Source organism: Sander vitreus, chromosome 21 (genome assembly GCF_031162955.1).
Source record: "Sander vitreus isolate 19-12246 chromosome 21, sanVit1, whole genome shotgun sequence".
Classification (NCBI taxonomy): Eukaryota; Metazoa; Chordata; class Actinopteri; order Perciformes; family Percidae; genus Sander; species Sander vitreus.
Genome location: NC_135875.1, coordinates 7,621,230 through 7,639,419, shown reverse-complemented (window position 1 = coordinate 7,639,419; position 18,190 = coordinate 7,621,230). Strand labels below are relative to the sequence as shown.

Here is an 18,190-nt window from a genome sequence, read left to right as displayed (position 1 = left end):
ATAGGTAAATCTAATAAAGTGACCGCTGAGTGTTGTTGGCACCATAGTTCTGGGTTTGTGTCGTTGACCGTTAAGACCACCGAACAACAGCTTGCTTGAGTAAAGGGAAAACGTATACAGAAACTAAGTGATACAAATGTTACGTTTACAACTCATGGTATTTAAAAATCACTGTAAAAGCAACATTAAAAGGACATTGTGTAGTTTAAACTTACAGTTAGTTGGTGGTCCTTTGATTCCCCCGTGTCCTTCATGGTCACTTACGGTCAGAGAGAAGGATAATGAGCGTCAACAGCAAACGGGACCATTCTCCTCACTGTCGGTACCTACATGTCACCTCCTCTAAAAGAACACCTGCAGCACACACACTCAACAAGTAATGGACTCTCTGCGGCTGCTGTAATGGTCTCTGACGAGCTCAACAGCCTCGCGTCGTGTCTTTCTCACTTAACGACCTCTCGTCATAGTATCAGTCCCAGCTACTCTCTATTTCTTTCTACTGTACGTCCTTGAAAGTGCGTCGTGTGTTTTCACCATGGGCTGTAGGTTTCCACTCAGCAGGTCAGAAACACGAAACACGGGAATAATTTATCTGGCGGCAGACAAAGAGCTGGAGAGAGGTGGTAGGTAACACCGGGAGCAGCCCACCTGCTAAAGATACTTCCCTGTTTGTCCTCGCTCCACTCCGTCCGCTGCCCTGCTGCTGTGGGTTGCTATCGATATTATTATACATCCGTGGTTGCTATGTGTGTGTTTGTGTGCGTGTGTGTGTCTGTTTGCGAGTGCGCGTGCTTGCGTGTACGTTGTTGTCCATGGAGATCCGCGGAGCAGTGGCGTTCTATCAAGCTACATTTGAAACCTAAATTACTTCCGATTATAAAATAAAAACCCAGATTTTCCAATATTATTTTTCTGTCACAAATGCACAGTTGTAGCATTTAACTAAGTAGCCTACATTTACGCAAGTAGTCTGTACAATGTTGAGGTAGGCATACTTTACTTGGGTTTTCCATTTCATGCTACTTTATAGGTTAATTCTACTCCTGTAGGCTACATACGAAATGGCTTTTTATATCTTAAAATAAAAAATAAAAAATAAAAAAATGTAAATGGCTTTTATCATTATCAATTTGTTTTTATTACTAATATTATCCTATTTTTCTGTCTCTTTAGGACTTTATTTTATTTTCACTCCTTATGTCTCCTGTTATTAATACCTGTGTTATTGATTTGTTTCTCCTATAAAGCACTTTATTTTATGTTATAAAAGGTGCTATATAGATCAAGATTATTATTATTATTAAGGTAACAGAGTATTTTAACACAGTAGCATTATCACTTTTACTTATGTAAAATGTCTTAATACTTCCATAAGTATTAGCTTCCATTCCACCACAGCAATGTAAACACAGGCTATATACAGGCCTATCTGTTAACTATATATTGTTTAGACTTTAGACTTGTTTTTGTTGTGTTCCACACTTACCAAAAAAATCATGGTAGCCTATAGGCTACTGTGTGAAGTTAACCACAACAGCTTTTTCTACAAAGTTAATACCTATGGTTAATTCGGTTTTCAAAGAGCAGCACTTAGACTTTGCTGACATCTGCTGGAAGGATTAAAAAAGACCTTACTGTGCTCACAGTTTAAAACCACTAATGGCAGACCTATCTTTATCACCACAGCGCTGTGTCAAGCTTGTTGGCCACTTGCTAGACTTTAGGGGCGCTTTGGTGTTGATCGTAACAGCTTTCCCTGTGGTATTGTGCACCCAAAGGATATGGACACCCAACAACAAAGTGAAGACACATCAAATTGTATTCAAAATGGATTTATTTAACTCACAATTAGACCCCGTAGTATGGGGGAAAACACAAAATTAAGCACCATTCTCAGTGCCTGTACAATATAACATGCTTAAAGAAATGACACATACTAAAATAATTAATAAACAAAACTGCATGTATTAAATCCCTACAGAAAATTGTTGTTAGTCAATACAAACGTGTATTGTTTGGATGATTTGAAATTATGTAAATAATTACCTTATTCTCATTATTCACGGTTAGAGCAGCACAGCTTCCCAAGACATGAAACTACAACTTTTTTTTATTGTATTAGCTGGATTAGATATGTAGAGAACATGAATTACCGGCCCTTTAGAAAATACAAAAAAAAAAAAAGATTCTTTGTGACATCGCCACACAAAACTAGAAGAAATATATAAAAAATTGGCACATTGTTTAAACAAAATCAAAATAAACCACATCAGAATGAGACAACTGTCTGTTATTGTAAAACCTATATACAGAAGCTGTGGTCTCAAGGTAGTCTCGTCTCCAGGAGATTTAAGATTCACTTGCAGACGTGTCTGTGTGTGAATGTAAATAAATTAAACCTCAATAATACCTGCTGCTGTGTGTGGCCAGTGCTGTGTTTGTGCTTCACAAATATCAAGCATGAAGCATAATACATAGAAAATAATGTTTACATCAGCTGTCATGTTCACATTTTTCTCTTCAGAGACATGAATGTAAGTTTTGTAATGTAAAAAAATACTTTGAAACAGGAGAGACAAATCATACTAAATTGTTTTGTTTTTTTACTTTATAGTGACCACGTTGCTATGTTTTACTGCAGTGAGAAATTCATCCTCAAAACTTCCTTTATCAGCTGTTTTAACAAAGTTATGTTTGCCAAACTCAGGTACATAAAGACAGTCAAATCTTCCCTAAATGCTTCACCAATAGATGACACAGCATGACCAACACATCATATTAAGAGCAGGTTGAATTCGACAGCATGTGTCAGAAATATTTAGCATGTTCCCCCAAAAAATGCCTTGGTGCAGACAAGTGTGATTAATCATTTATGAGCACAGAGAACAGTACCGATATGGTTCCATTGTCCTGAGACTGCACAGCCAGATGTTACACTTTGTCCTCTATGACGATTGGAGTAGCCACACACTCTTTTGTCTGTTGAGCGTGTGTGTGGTGCTGTATCCCTCCTCGATCAGATAAAGAAGACTATGCTTGGAAGTCGTTCCCAAAGTGTCTAATCTGTTCCTCCGTCATGGACAGATAGGTGGCCCGCATACTGGGGGAGTACTGTGGAGGAAAAGTTAAACGCACAGACACAAACACAGGACGTTACAAGTTGATTCTGTGAGCTGAGTGTGAGGTTTCACAGGTATAGTATATAGGAATAGTCCAATGGAAATCTATCTTTTGACGATCAATTTCTCACCACGTGTAGGATTGAAAGGTGGCTCCGTAAACATTGAAGTTTAGCCGAGGATGGCAGCTAAAGTCAGGTTGGATTTACAGAAGTTACAATGGATTCCAGTCAGGACCAATGATTCACAAAATATGCTACATGAACATAGATCTGTTACCTTCAGACAGAGCCAGTCTATGCTGAGTTAAACTAACTGTTTAACTTAGCATAAAAGACTGACCAACCCTAACTACCCCTAACTGTAACTAACACTTACCCTAACATTCTTAAGCTAACCTTACCCCTAACCAACCCTAACATTCCTAACCTAACCTTACCCCTAACCAACCCTAAACCTGATATTCTTTACCTAACCTTAACCAATATCACTCCTTATGCCTAAACCTAACCAACCGATCAACCAATCAGAGGCGGGTCATGCCTTCGCCTGTCCCTTCGGACCATCCAATCTAGCATCAACCAATGTCAAACTATTTCTTTAACATTTCCTGTCATTTATATTGTCATTCCAGTTGTTGTTTCCAAAATGCTTATACCTGCCCTTGACCCCCCCGTACTGCACAATGTTTAGCCTTTTATTTCATTTTTTTGTATCTACCTTTTTGGACTTTTGCCTGCCTGCTATTTTCCCTGTTTTGTCTGTAAGTCATGAATTTAAGTCCTCACCTTGCGTTTTGATGCATTTTCACACAACTCTGGTTCACCATTGGAATCCACCATAACTGCTATCAATCCAAGCTGACTACAGTTGCCATCTTCCACAAAGAAGACCATCTTCAAGCCTACAGGTGCTGAGTGTTTTTATGCTCAAAAGATAGATTTTCTTAACTCATACATACAGAGTCAGGGCATAGATAACAAATGTATTCTACAGTTTGTTGTTTAAACAAATTCATTCATTACTTAATTTTTAAATTAGTAACACATCGATCACGTTGACATTAACAGTAACTGTGACATCACTCTAAATCTGTCAATACCCGAATAAAATCAATTCTATAGCGGTACACAGCGCCTGGTGCAACACCTTTGGCAGTACAGTCTATAGAATTAAATGAGCAGAACCGCATGCACAGGGAGGCCGACTGTGAGGAAATCCAGGGACATAACTACAGTACCACCCTGCGAACACTAGGGGCAGACAAACCCTCACTAACTCAAATGGACTTTCTGGAATGAGGACGACAGGTTTTGAGTTAAAAAGCCATGCCAGACAGGAAAACGGCACAGGAACCAAACAAGTGATGTGAAGGAGAGGGAAAAGACAGAGATGCAACAGAGGAAAAGTGAGGGAGTTAACCCTGAGGAAGAGTTGAAAAGACTTACTCGGTTTCTATACTGCTGAGAGTATATCTCCAATAGTTGATAAAAAAAGAATAAATATAGAAATGAAAGATACAAACAAACAAACAAACAAACAAACATACACATGACAAACAAACAAAAATATATAAAAGAAGCTGTTAGCCGCAGACTACTGCATGATGCTATATAGTTGAAGTCATGAGGGAGAATTTAATTACACATTACTTGCTGGCATTAATTAGGAAAGAAGTCACAAGTGCATCACATGTTTTGAAACTAAAACTGTGGAAATACATACATCTGAAAAGCAGAAAGTATATTGACTTTTGTTACATCTTTTTGTGGAATTAAAACCTCTACGCATAACAACAAATATGATGCAATTTATCAAAAATAAAACATGTATTTAGTTTGTACTTCCTGGTGATCACAACATTGTCTCTCTAAATTACCCTTTAAAAAGAAGGTTACAAAACACTGATCTAAAGTAGATTAGATACCTGCAGAATGCACCTAACTGCTGTATTTCATCACACATGTGCAGCATTTCATTAAGAGGCTTTGCTCAATGAATATTTAATCTGAAATGGGGGGGAGGGGGGGGGGGGACCTTTAGTGTCAAAAGTTAGCGAGTTTAGAGTTAAATACACGGGTCACTCCCTCCTGGGAATTTGGCCTGAGAGAGGCTAAATGATGTTCACTTCATGATTAAATATTAATCACATTACTTCTCCTCTCCTTGTTTTGGTACTGTAAGTCAGCCTCAGTAAGTTATGGAGGGCAGAAGAAGGCACAGTGTTCAACGAAAGATCATCTCATTAAATACCTTTTTAAAAATGTATTAAATTAAAGAAAGATTATTAGATATGGCTTAAAATTTGAGTGATGTTAAAGTGAAGTTTAAGGAAGGAAGTGAGCTGAGTCACATATAGAGTGAAAATATGAATAAAATAATTCACAGTTATTCATAATAAAACAATTTCCTGTGCTTTAAAGGCTAAATCTGTCTTCTAGCTCAGAGGGAAGTGACATCATAGGAAGGACTTGGCCTCTGGGACCCAACGCACCGAGGGGGGTGGCGAGCCTCGTCCTATCAAAGGCACGTTCTCGTACCGCGGATTTCCCCCGAACAGAGCTGTCTGGTTCCTGAGAAAGAATGAAAGAAGCGACTCAGAGGAATTATGAAATTTACAAATCCCCCCCCTTTGCTCCACACATTATTTCAGTTCACTCACATGTACTCAGGCACAGGGGCGTTGGAGACAGCCGGGGCGGGCGGGTGTAAGCTGTTCTGGCTGCCCATGCTGCTGCTGTAGCTGCAGAAGCTGTGCATGTTGGTGAGGTTGGGGTTCTGAGAGGCTATCCTCCTCGCTCGCGGGTTGAATGGATCCTCCTCATCGATGTCGTCATAATCTCGTTCTCTAGAGGTGGAGAGAAACATCATAAGTTGAGCCTGTGAGGTGTGCTGGAGGGAGAGACGTGAGGCAACAATACTGTGTGAGGTGAAAGTCAGCAGTAGCAGCAGCAATGGATGTGACTAACCCCTAACCCTAAGCTCATGTAGACAATTAAGGTACTTAAGCTACTTCTTCTCTGAGTCACAACTCAGTCAAATCAAAACCTACAGAAATGATGTGCATATTTTTAGATTCAGTGACTTACACTAACACACAGGATATCATCATCTTAGATGTCCGTAACGAATAAACAGCATGAATCGACTTAGAAATCATAAACAAGACGTTCCTTATAACTGCAGAACTCAGCTAAGAATCATCACGACAGTTTAATGGTGCCAATTAGCCAAAATGTAAAGAAATAAAGGGGTAAAAGAAATGGGGCTAAGTTGTAACCCACAGTGTACAACCTACAATTCACTCAATCCATGGCAACATTATACTTCCTGTTTACATCCCCCAAAGAATTATGGGATCTGTAGTGACATCATTTAAAGCATGAATAAACCCAAAATAAGTAGTAGAAAAATAATAACAGGAGTGACAAAAACATTAATATTAGCTTTTTTCATACTGGGATATCAATCATTACTTGACATTACTAAATTGTCGCAGACTTTGCAAAATGAAAGAGTTTACATAAAGGAAGCACAGCGTAAACACAGATTAATGGCACTAGATGATTATAAGCTACATAAAAAAAGGTATTCCGGAGCCCAACACCTTGCACTCACACAATTGAATTTGTATTTGTAGCAATTGTACAACTGTAAAAACATGTTCACACACATGCACAGGTAGTCTCATACAGTGGGTGAAGCTGCATAGAGATAGAGATGGCTGCGGGATGAGGAAATAAGGGCGCTCAGGCAGGCAGAGAAGCAGAGAACGAACTGACCTGCAGGCAATTTGTCTCCATGCCCTGGGAATGGCACACAGCATGACAGTAAAGGCACAGGCTGCCAGGGTGGAGAATAGGCAGAGGTAGAGTACACCCTCCACCCCATCATAGCACACCCCCACCATTGCATCCAGGTAGTCCTAAAGAGGTCAAACAAATATATAATATAACACAGATGAAAAGGTAGATGCACGAACAGTTTGCTTGTACAGATGGACTCTTACTGTCATATCTGAATTCACAGCAGAAAAAATGAACGATGAAAAAGCACTTAGTCGTCTCCAGGAAGACATCATCAAGACTTCATACATGTCAGGCACATTCAGTGGGATGTTCAAATTATTGATGTAAACTGCACTGCAGTCATGAGCCACAATGTACAGGTTTGACAGTGCAGGGAACTCAGTTTAGAAAGTAACTCAGTTATTCTCATTAAATTTGAAATTCTTTCTGTTGTGCATTGCTCTGCTCTGTTCCCAGTTCCACTTTCAATTCAATGCTGAAATCCTGCGTGGCCACTTACTCTCCTATTGACCTAGTTGGGCTGCTGTGATGCCAATTAGGATGCAGTGAACAAACCTTGTTGAGCCCCCTGCAGTCCAACAGGGCAGTCAGCTGGTGCAGACTGGCCTCAGAGGAGTTAAGCAAATGCTGGATACCCAGTAGGTCTCTCTGCGGAGAGGTCATCAGAGTATCACTGACAAACACTTGAGCACTTATTTATATGGGAAAATCCTTCTAATGTTACTCCAAAATATATATATTAATATTTTTGACTCTGTTGTACTACAGCATAAAAGTCATAGCTTGGTATGTGTGTATGTGTATGTGTGTATGTGTGTGTGTGTGTGTGTGTGTGTGTGTGTGTGTGTGTGTGTGTGTGTGTGTGTGTGTGTGTGTAAGATACCTCGGCTGTAGGAAACAGAGGCACAGCAAACTGCAGCATACCCTGGATCTGGATCTGCATGGTGGTCAGGGACCTCTGGAAGATGGTCAGAGGCTGCAAACAAGAAAGTGTGTTTGGAAGCATGCAAATGAAGAATAAACACTGATCCTAATGGAAGTTTTAAAGGGAGGGAGCTGCTGTCAAATGAAATTATGTACTTGCATTTTTAAGAATGAAAAAGAAAGAATATGCAGACTTCTTGTCCTTTCACAAAATGAAAACACACTGAGGAAAGCATAATAGCTAACATAATGGATCTTATTTTTCTGTAACTTAATTTGTTAGTTTATTTGGTTACACTTTACTTGAAGATATCTACATAAGACACTGTCATGAACATGTCATAAACGTTTATAAACAAGTCATAAACGTTTATGACATAACACTTCTTTTAGTAAGTATCATTCGGTTTTTGTCATGACAAGTTATGGTTAGGGTTAGAGTTAGGGTTAGGGTTCATGTGTCATAACTGTGTCATGTGTTCATGACAGTGTCATGTCACTCTTATGTAGACACCTTCATGTAAAGTGTTACCGTTTATTCAAAAGGAACAATTCAGATAAATTAATAGCAAAAACCACAGAGTGGCCAGAGTGAGCCTTGAACGCTGTTAAGAAAGAAAGAACAACAGGGTGTGCAAGAAAAAACATAAGCACGAATACAACACAGGTAGTGATAAGTATTAATTTGGTCCTAATACAGTCAATTTGACTAAATAAAAGACTATGTTATGGCTTTGTAGGGTAGTGAACTGATATACAAAGTATCCTATTAATACATTCCAACATGCTGTAGTTTGTCTGTAATTGTGGATGTGTAGGTTTATGATCCCACCAACAGGGGGCAAAATAATCCTCCACATTTGGTACTATCTTAGTGGATAATCACAACCTACCTGAAAGACAGCACCTTCTGCCCAATAGGGCTTTGACTTGCCCCAAAATCATATTCGAAGTTCGTTTGTTTATTAATATTCGAATATATTCAAATATTTATTAATAATATTTTAACCATTAAATGCCTTCAGTAAGACCTATTATGGTATAAGTTGTATATGTTCTGTCCACCAGAGGGCAGTGTATCAGTCAATGTCAATAGGCAGGCATTTATGTTTTCAGAAGAAAAACACATTGCGTGGTTACATTTTGAAATGCGTGAAAAAGCCTCGTAATCTGAATGGAAAACAAGGTTTACAAGCAAACACATTTACAAAAAATAATGCCCATAACAGGTTCGAAATTCGAATATTAAGGGCTGCCTAATATTCGTTCGAATATCATTATTTTTTTAAATATTCGAATTATATTCAAAGAATAACGAAGTTCGGAGTCAAAGCCCTACTGCCCAATGCCTCTTTTTTAATTAACATTCAAGCATAACAGTACTAAATTAAGCAGTCACGTCTCCAAAGTAAAATTGTATCTTCACAGTCACCCAACCTAACAAGAGTAGCCTGGAAACCCCCAGGCCTTTGTAACAATGTTCTATTGAAACAGGATATGGTCAATTACCTCAACCATCCATAAATATAATTGCTTTCCTCTGATCTGACATTTCTTCTCTGGATCTGCATGACTGTCTGTGGTCAAACTTCTCTCTGCAGCACAATCTAACGGCCTGATCAGATTTGGCTTTTCATTTTTTAGCTTGGGTGAGCTTGTTCAGAGCCAAATAAAGTATAAAAAAAAAAAATAAAATGAAATGTGAAATACAAGAGCACAGAGGATGTAACTACAGGGCACTACTGTGGTTCAGGCTCAGAACACATGAGTGGGACATATAAGGGAGGAAGAGGAAAGCAAGAGATCGTATGTTTGCCAATCAGTGTGAATTTCTGTATCCGTCAGCTTGCTTGTGAACATTGCACCTGTTGGGTGTCTGTGTGGCAGAGAAAAGAGTGCTGACTTTGTTTACCCGGTAGGGGTGACGGCTGTCTGCCCTCTGCTGCTGCACTCTTGTTATCATAGGAGCATGTCTATGAGAGCCAGCTAATAAGATCGGAGTTCTGCTGGGCCAGAGCTCGCACAGGTGAAGCCAGTAATGTGACCCACAATATCTACTCTGCTTCTCTATAGAGTAAGCTCACAGAACTTTAGAAGAGGAAGATACACAAAATAGTTTCATCTAATCTGCAATTGTACAGCCTTTGTTTTGGGAGCTATCTAACATTTTGGCTTGTTTGCTTGATACATGCCAAAGGCTGAAGAAATACAGGAGAAAGAGACAGAGAGAAAAATGATGGTGACAACCTGGGAGATAGTGTTGGATGCTTTGCACTTTTGTAACGTTCAGCCAGACCTGTGAGGTGAAGTTAGGGTGTAAATCAGCCAGACAGGGCTGGATAGAGAGAAAGAGCTTGACAAAGATAAGCCTTGAGGGGCAGATAAATGAACTCCCCATCCAGCACAGATTTCACAGGTCAAAAGATGTTTAGAGCATAGTTTAGGGAGCATAATTTGGTTGAAAGATTAATGTCTTCAACAGCATTTAATTGACTATATTTCAGTATGTATTGAGGACTTGCTCCATATTTCAATAAAGTCATTTAAATACTGTTAAAATGTTTTTTTTAAAAGATTATCCGTCACAAGTCGGATTCAAACCCTGGACCTCTGCGTCGAGGAATAAACCTCTCAATATATGTGCACCTGCTCTACCCGCTGAACCAACCCGGCCACCTGTTAAACTGTTTTTATGTAACCTAGATGCAGGGCAGTAGCCAGGATTTTGCAAATACCCCACCCCCTTTTTCATATTTTATTTAATCAGTCAACAGTTCATTTCTATTCCTTTCTTATTAATATACATTCTTTAAATCTTATTTCCAAAAATAAAGCTTTAAACAATGTTCCTTCTTCATACTCCCAGGACAAATATTCTATAAATTCAGTCCTCTTTAGGGCTATGTATTGAACCTTAACACATTCTAAAGACTGACCTAAATGTATCTATAGCAGTATCATAGTATTAAACACTGTTATAATGATTTTATCAGGAACCATTTATAACTTTAGATTACACTTAATTAGGCAAAAGTTTTTATTCAACCCTGATCCAAGATGTTTGATTTCTTTTGTTAAATGCAAAATAAAGGGGTGAAACAGATGCATATTCCCCAAAGTAAGGTATTGTATAGACTCAGATAGCAGTGCCTATCCTTAGTCCTTTGTTTATTTATTTTGTTGGCCTAAAATAAGTCCAATTTAAGTATATTACTTAAATTTGTAAATGAACCAGTGTGTACGTTTTTAATTGTAGAATGTTAACTCCCCCCACATTCCCAGTAGAAATACCACTGACATGACCCCAGTGTTAGCTACTGGCCCTGCTTATACTAGACCTCTACAAAATGTTACATTTATAAACTGCATTAAGCTGTTTAAACATAGACATGTAAACATCTTTTGCCCTGATAATCACCATGCCAGTGCTCACTTGTTCATATCAGTCAACATTCAGTAGGAGCTCAGCAAAGTATCCTGTTTCCTACCTGCTGGAAAGGGTTGGAGAGAGTCTGGTTGCAGTAAAGATAGTAATGAACAATATCTGTGAAAAAAAAAAAAAACAACAGGCGGAAGAAGGTGATTAGAAGCATTTTCAACTGTCATTTTCCAAAGCGCAATTAGTGTCATCACACAGCTCCATGCTTTCGTAATTAGAACTCCCTTAACGCAACATTATCCATATAATTCACACTGAAACTCACCAGCACCGATGATACCCTTTGTCTGGCTCATGAGGTACTTGTCAGGGGAGACGCAGAAATCACTTGTGCCCTGAAATAAAACAACAGGAGATGTGTGAGAACAGTGATCAGAAAGAAAACAGCTGAACAGAATGAATGGCTCTTGAAATAAGGCGGTTAAGACCAGAAATTCATGATAACCATTCAGAGAAGGAATGGATCAGAGTGTCAAATGCTCTACCTGACAGTAATAGTTTTAAAACATGTCTAGACAGGAATACTTTTCAATTCTGTCACTCACAACCACTTTGACTCCAGCGCACAGTGCTAACAAGAAACCTGCCTTTGCAAAATAACAGAAGTAAGGAGTGTTTTCCGAACTGCACTGTCTGAATGTTAAATGTCCCCTGGGCTCAGGTCAAACACACTGCGTGTAGCTTTACCTTCTCTGGAGGGGGGACGCTAATGAGCAGCGCACACAGATAAGATACAGCAAGCTGAGTTCATCAAAAAACCCGAGCTAGTTTGTTAGAAACAAGGGATACGAAGGAGCTCTGCAATTCAGGAGCAACTTTGTTAGAATTCCTGAAGGGAAAACAGTGATTTTCTGGGTCTGACTATCCACTGTCTGTAATTAAGAGTTTTGCAAAGGGGTGCATTCATGATGTATTCATTTATTGTGAACTAAGGCAGTAAGTGCAGCCTACACACACACACACACACACACACACACACACACACACACACACACATTTTGAAGATTACCATGCAGACTCACAAACATCGGCAGTCAGTCAAGCCTAAAAACATCTGACATGCACACCTGTGAACACAGACTATAGCCACACAAGATCCTCAGAAAGACAAACAAAAACACTGTCTACAACACACCACACCACACTGGCATACAGGGTTCCTTTGGATGGGGTGGTTGTCTTGACATCATTAGAGAGCAGCCACAAAACTCGTTCTCATTTAAAGTGGGACACAGCAGTCTGGCTGCAGTGGCAAGTACATTTTCACAAGTTCAACTCTGAGTCAGGGTGGAGGACAAAGCATTGCAGTGCTTTTCAGATATTTTCAGATGGCAGAAGTTTTCTGAGCGATTTGAAAGGCTAAGTGGCCCCTGCTGCTCCCCTCAACAGTCGAAAACCATTAAAGCCAGTTCATGTGGAGAGTTGCCCAAAGGTGAGAAATGTCAATTTATTTTATCCTTGCAATGAACTGATGACCTGTCCAGTGTTTGTTATAGTCTGCAGCCCCTGAAAGCCCCTAGAAATGAATGACTGGTGAAAAGAATCTGAGTGAATCCATTATTATTATATATATATATATTTTACCATTATTATATAACTGAGGAAATAAAGTAAAGTAAAGGGAAATTTAAGATTGAACAAAAGTGATATCTTCCAAAATGATTCAGATTGAGATCATTGAGATTTGAGATTGAGATTTAACATTGAGATTTATGTTTTAAAGTACTAAGTCTGAAATAGATAGTCCATCAATCAATTATTCCATTAGTGGTAAATGAATAATCATGGATTAGGCATTCAATTTATAAAGCCAATATTCAAAGGTCCCAGCGTCTCAAATCATCATTATGATAGCTTTGGGTTTTAGACTATAAAACGGACAAAAAAGCTATTTTGAAGACATCACCTTGGGCTTTTTCCAACATTTTATAGACTAAGTGATTAATCAAAAGTCAACCCTAGAAATGTGTCATTTGTATTCTGAGCAGTGCAGACGGTACTGAGTCCCAGCGCAGTACATCCACACACGCAGTGTCTGTATAACCCTCATGCAAGCAGGACCCACACACTCTCCACTTATACAAAGAAACACGCATGTAACAGGCCAGTATCACTCGATTGAGAAGACACACATACACAACACACAATAATTCACACAAAGCTATAAAGCACTATAAAGCTGTGGTGATGTTTGCTCTCAGGCAGAGAAAAGGCACAGTGGATGTCAACCATACAGTCCAGTCAGGGTCAGACTCAGAAAAACATCACGTCACAGACAGGTTACGTAACAGGCCGAAGTATATGTCATGATTTTGTAACACACACTGAGGACAACACGTAAGAAAGATATCTGTCATTTATTTCATTCATCAAGTAGCCACAAAAACAATTACTGGCCAGATTGCTATGACATTTACTTTGGATATTTATGGTCTCCAGATGATCATTTCCAATAACTTTGATAACCCGCTGACCATTTTTTTTGTCACGCTAGGTAGAGTTCTCACTTAGCTCTGAAAAAAGACGCAGATATTCATGGTCCTCAAAGGATGGGTCGTTATTTGACCTTTTCTCTACTGCTTCATCCAAGCAACAATCCACTTGTACACAAACAATATGAAAATCTAATGGACAGATTACTATTTTTTGAATGTTTTAATGCTCCTAAAAGGGCCATGCTTAGCCCAAACTCTTAACGTTTTACACAAGGTAACTACTGGCTGGATTGCCATGACATTTGCAGTGAATATTCAAGGTGTTGAGAGAAGGGCCCCCTTTTTGGTTTGTATAGTAGTTCTGTATTGTGCATTGCTGCAAGGATTAGTTGACTTATCGTTAAATTGATTTACAGAAAATTATGTTTTTAGCCTCTCAAATACAAGATTTCCTGCTTTTCTTTGCATAAGATATATTAAACTGAATATATTTTGGACAAAACAAGATATTTAAAGACATCAATTTGGACTTTGATTATTGAACTATTTTCTGACATGTTAAAGACCAAAGGATTAATCAAGAAATCTAGAAAATAATCTGCAGATTAATCGATGATGAAAATAACCGTAAATTGTGCAGCGTATTGAAAGTATCGAGCGTATTGAACATTGCATACTTGCAGGATTTAAAGTCTTGGTTTCATAGCATTGGTATCACAAAGAACCGACAGGATCAGGCAAATGTAGACCACAGAGAGTGGAGACATTAATAAACTGGGATATGAAAAAGGACAAGCTACTAATTTGTTGTAACTCATTGCACCTCCTGCTGCTTTCTACCCAATGCTCATTATCTCCAACTTAAATTCACATATGCTAACAATCCTCTACAGCCCCCAGTCTAAACACAACATCCAACAACAAACCTGAGAAAAATAGTACACGTGCCTGGGGCAGGTGAGTGAAACACCAGTACTCATCCATCTGATATTCTTTCAAACGCATCTTTCTATTTTCGCATGTCACTCTTATTCTTACTCTCTATGTCATTCAAACATTTGTGTGACCATAATAGAGCAAAACACTGAAATGATTCACCTATTCAGCATGATAGGTTTTAAAAAGCTGCAATTGGAATCCTGTTACATAAACCTTGACTTTGCATCAAGTTATTCAGACTTGTATAATGATGCTCACACGATTTGGGTTTGGGATTTTGTTCATTGTCGGTTTATTTTTAGCTGTGTGCCGTTAAACAGCAGAGATCAAAAGCATAGAACACGCTCAAACCTTTTAAGATGACTTTCTAGCTCACACACATTTTTCTGAGAAGGCTAAACATTTTAATTAAGGGAAGAGGAGCTAAAAAAGACCCTTGATTTGCAGCTATGCCGCTAATAATATTCTGGATGGAAAAGCTTGATGAAAATGTAACAAACTGCATCCCATGTTAACATTTTGGTAAAAAAAAAGAAAAAAAAAGGTGCACATGTATCTCAGAGTCTGTCGGTGAAAACATTTGCTGTGATGTGACTGCTCTGACAACTGTTTCTCATCCTTTTGTCCTTTTAAACACATTTATACACATGCAGGTATATGCACAAAAGCAAATGTCAGGCAGTGTATAATCATCTCTCATCCCGTACCCCCAACACATTCAAAGACATTTTTCAACTGCAGTGTGTGTAGTTATAACAATTTATCATCACAGTCAGGCACCACGAGCATTGATTGCAGACCAGTTTGCACTAGTTTACATATTAGGGTAAGAGAGCAAGTCGGAGGCGAGGAAGTGAAGTAGCTCACCACAGCAGTGGCCAGGTCAGCTCCCAGAGAAGTCCAGCTCAGGACCAGCGTCAGCACTCCAAACACCATCATCCTGCAGGGACACAAAGCAAAAGCAGGGTTACAGTGAAACTCAAGCCTCAGCAACCAAGACATGATGGCTTGGTAAAGCTTGCCATTTATTTAAATGAAGTAAAGTCATTTTTCAAATTAAAACACAATAAATAATGATTAACATCACTTGTCCCACTTTGCAGTATGTTACTTCCAATAATTTGTAGTGATTACAGGGGGAGGCACTATTTCTTTCTTAAATCACATCATTGGAAAAGTGGTAGAGTACCAGGGATTTGTCATTTAAACCTGCAAGAATTGAAAAGTTGTAACAACACTGACATATTATTACCTTTTAAGTTGATATGGAAAGCTTGCTAACAACTAGAGTTGTTCCGATACTGATACCAGCACCACACAACAATGATAGCAATATCATACCCATACAGGGTTAGTACTGTATAGCTGTTGCAAAAATAAAAATATATGTATTTTTTAACACACTGGTATTGAATCGGTACTCAGTATGGGCACGTACCAGTACGCAAGTTCAGGTGTCGGAATCGGTATCGGCAAGGAAAAAATGGTATTGGTAATGGTACATCTGTACTAACAACAGATGCTTATTTACAGATACAGAGCAACATTAGCATTCATGTGTAGTTGTGCTTTTGTCCACCTAATGAACGTAAGTCCAATATTCACTCTGCCTGTTGGTGCAGAAAAAGACACTGATGACAGTGGCAAGAGTGAACCAAAGCACTATACTGTATGTGCTTTAAGTGGTCTTTTCATAAAACATGAGGAAAAAATAACAGGGCAAAACCAATCATATGACAAATGCAGTGACAATCTCAAAACTAAAGCAAAAAAGTGAAATTTTGCAGAGTTCATATTGCTATCAGCAGTAGAGGGAGTGCAGTGACGCAAATGGAGCTATTTTTTATAACAGTTTCTGTTATTGAAAGGAAACAGCGTGAGCCCCTAAGGCCAGGAGTGGTGATCTCATTGTCCTGCCATCAACAGAAGAAATCAGAGGTCATGTTTTTTTCTGTGGGGGTTGATTCTGCAGCCTCAACATACAGCTGCAGCACCGTGACTTCATGTACTGAGGAACGAGCACTTCCGCTCAGCTGGCCTACATTCGGTTACAACCCCCTGGGTGGGTGACTGTTCCCTGCACCCATGAGGACATAAAAATGTTTCGTTTTACAGTGGGCTCCCTCCCTGATGATATCATCGTATCAGAACACATGACATCAGAGACATGTGTCACTAAAGGGAGAGGGATGGGAAGGTTTGGGTGAGTATTCTAAATACATGGGAGCTGTGATGTGCCTGTCTGTGTGTATGCAACAGAAGAAGATCAATACCCATTAAAAGATGAGCACCGATCCTATCATAGATGAGCTCTTGGTAGGTGAAATAAGTAGGTACATTTCACCACTGTGGCACTTTCCAGATATTTCCCTTACAGCATGTCACCTGTGTTTAAATATAATTTAGGTATATGCATGTCCAGGCCCTGTTTTAACACTCTACAGCTTCCTGGATAATATAATTCACAATGTGCTGAGAAGATACTGAGCTCCCGACATTGAACTTACAAGCCACCCATTGTGTTCTCATTCTTCCTTTTATCTTTCTTCCCATTTCTTTACTCTTTCTATTCCCTCACCCCTCTCTCTCCTATCTTTTCTCTGCCTTCCAACTCCCTCTTTTATCAGTTTTTCACTCTTGTAGTCTGTCTTTCCCTTTTCTCTGATACCGAGACCTCCTTGACACTAAACAAGGAAATAGATGGGAAGGAGAGCAAGAGTCACAGGAGTCCTTATTTTGATTCAAAATCGAGAAGGAGAACAGATGCAAAAGTTGCTCAACTGTGTCAGCGTACACACAGACAGGCACATCACAGCTCCCCTGTATTTAGTAATGTTACATGGAAAGTATATTTTCAATGCCTTCAGTGCCTTGAATGTTTCTGTGTCTTATTTTTTTCAAAATTCCAGTGTCTACTACTTGTTTGTTTGCATGTGTCTGTGCAGGCAGACATACATGCCTATGGCATGGTTTCCCAAACAGACCTCTGCAGATCTGTCAGCGGCCCCAAGATAAATCTGAGAGATCACAAGATGACCAAAGGGATATGAAAAAAGTCTGCTAAACAAAATTAAATAAAAAATTGTGTTTTTTATTTTTGACTTCTCTCTAATTCATGCTTTATCACTTCTGAAATACAGAACACTTTCACCTCATTGGGCTTCTAAAAAAAAAATGTAAATAAAGAAAACAGAGCAGGAAAAATCCGTATTTGGTTGAACTGGTTTTAAAAGGTCCTAAGCCAAAAAGGTTGGAAACCATTGGCCTGTGTCTGCCAGGCCAAGCCTATTTGACAGTTTGCTGTTGCAGGGTGTGTGATACTGGCCTGTGTGAGCTTCTTTAAACAACTATGACACAGGGTAACCGGGCAAATGGAAGAAATGCCCTCTCATTGCCTCCTCAGTGTTGGCAGAAACCAAAGCAAGACTGTATTCAGTTTTGTGCTCTGGTGGGCAAAGGGGATTCACTGAGCTACACAGAATAGCAGGAAATCGGGTGTAAAGCTGATGCAAAACACATCAAGTG

The 18,190-nt window shown here is 39.1% G+C and overlaps 2 protein-coding genes across 4 annotated transcripts in view; both read right to left on the bottom strand.

Moving 5' to 3' along the window:
• kif19 (kinesin family member 19) overlaps positions 1–761 on the bottom strand; it is a 50,616-nt gene extending 49,855 nt beyond the window's left edge. For both annotated transcript variants that reach the window (XM_078279246.1, XM_078279247.1), the window contains exon 1: positions 216–761. In XM_078279246.1, the coding sequence (XP_078135372.1) occupies positions 216–254 (39 nt within the window). In that variant the 5' untranslated portion in view covers positions 255–761. The remainder of the gene's footprint in view (positions 1–215) is intronic.
• A 1,055-nt stretch (positions 762–1,816) lies between these two features.
• Positions 1,817–18,190, bottom strand: part of ttyh2 (tweety family member 2) — a 61,725-nt gene continuing 45,351 nt past the window's right edge. Inside the window, exons 6-15 of one of the 2 annotated variants that reach the window (XM_078279432.1) lie at positions 15,533–15,605; positions 11,557–11,626; positions 11,341–11,396; positions 7,812–7,904; positions 7,484–7,576; positions 6,902–7,044; positions 5,782–5,967; positions 5,614–5,692; positions 4,568–4,594; positions 1,817–3,111 (exon numbers count right to left, since the gene is read on the bottom strand). In XM_078279432.1, the coding sequence (XP_078135558.1) occupies positions 3,031–3,111; positions 4,568–4,594; positions 5,614–5,692; positions 5,782–5,967; positions 6,902–7,044; positions 7,484–7,576; positions 7,812–7,904; positions 11,341–11,396; positions 11,557–11,626; positions 15,533–15,605 (901 nt within the window). In that variant the 3' untranslated portion in view covers positions 1,817–3,030. The remainder of the gene's footprint in view (positions 3,112–4,567; positions 4,595–5,613; positions 5,693–5,781; positions 5,968–6,901; positions 7,045–7,483; positions 7,577–7,811; positions 7,905–11,340; positions 11,397–11,556; positions 11,627–15,532; positions 15,606–18,190) is intronic. The other variant, XM_078279433.1, reaches the window with a different exon arrangement.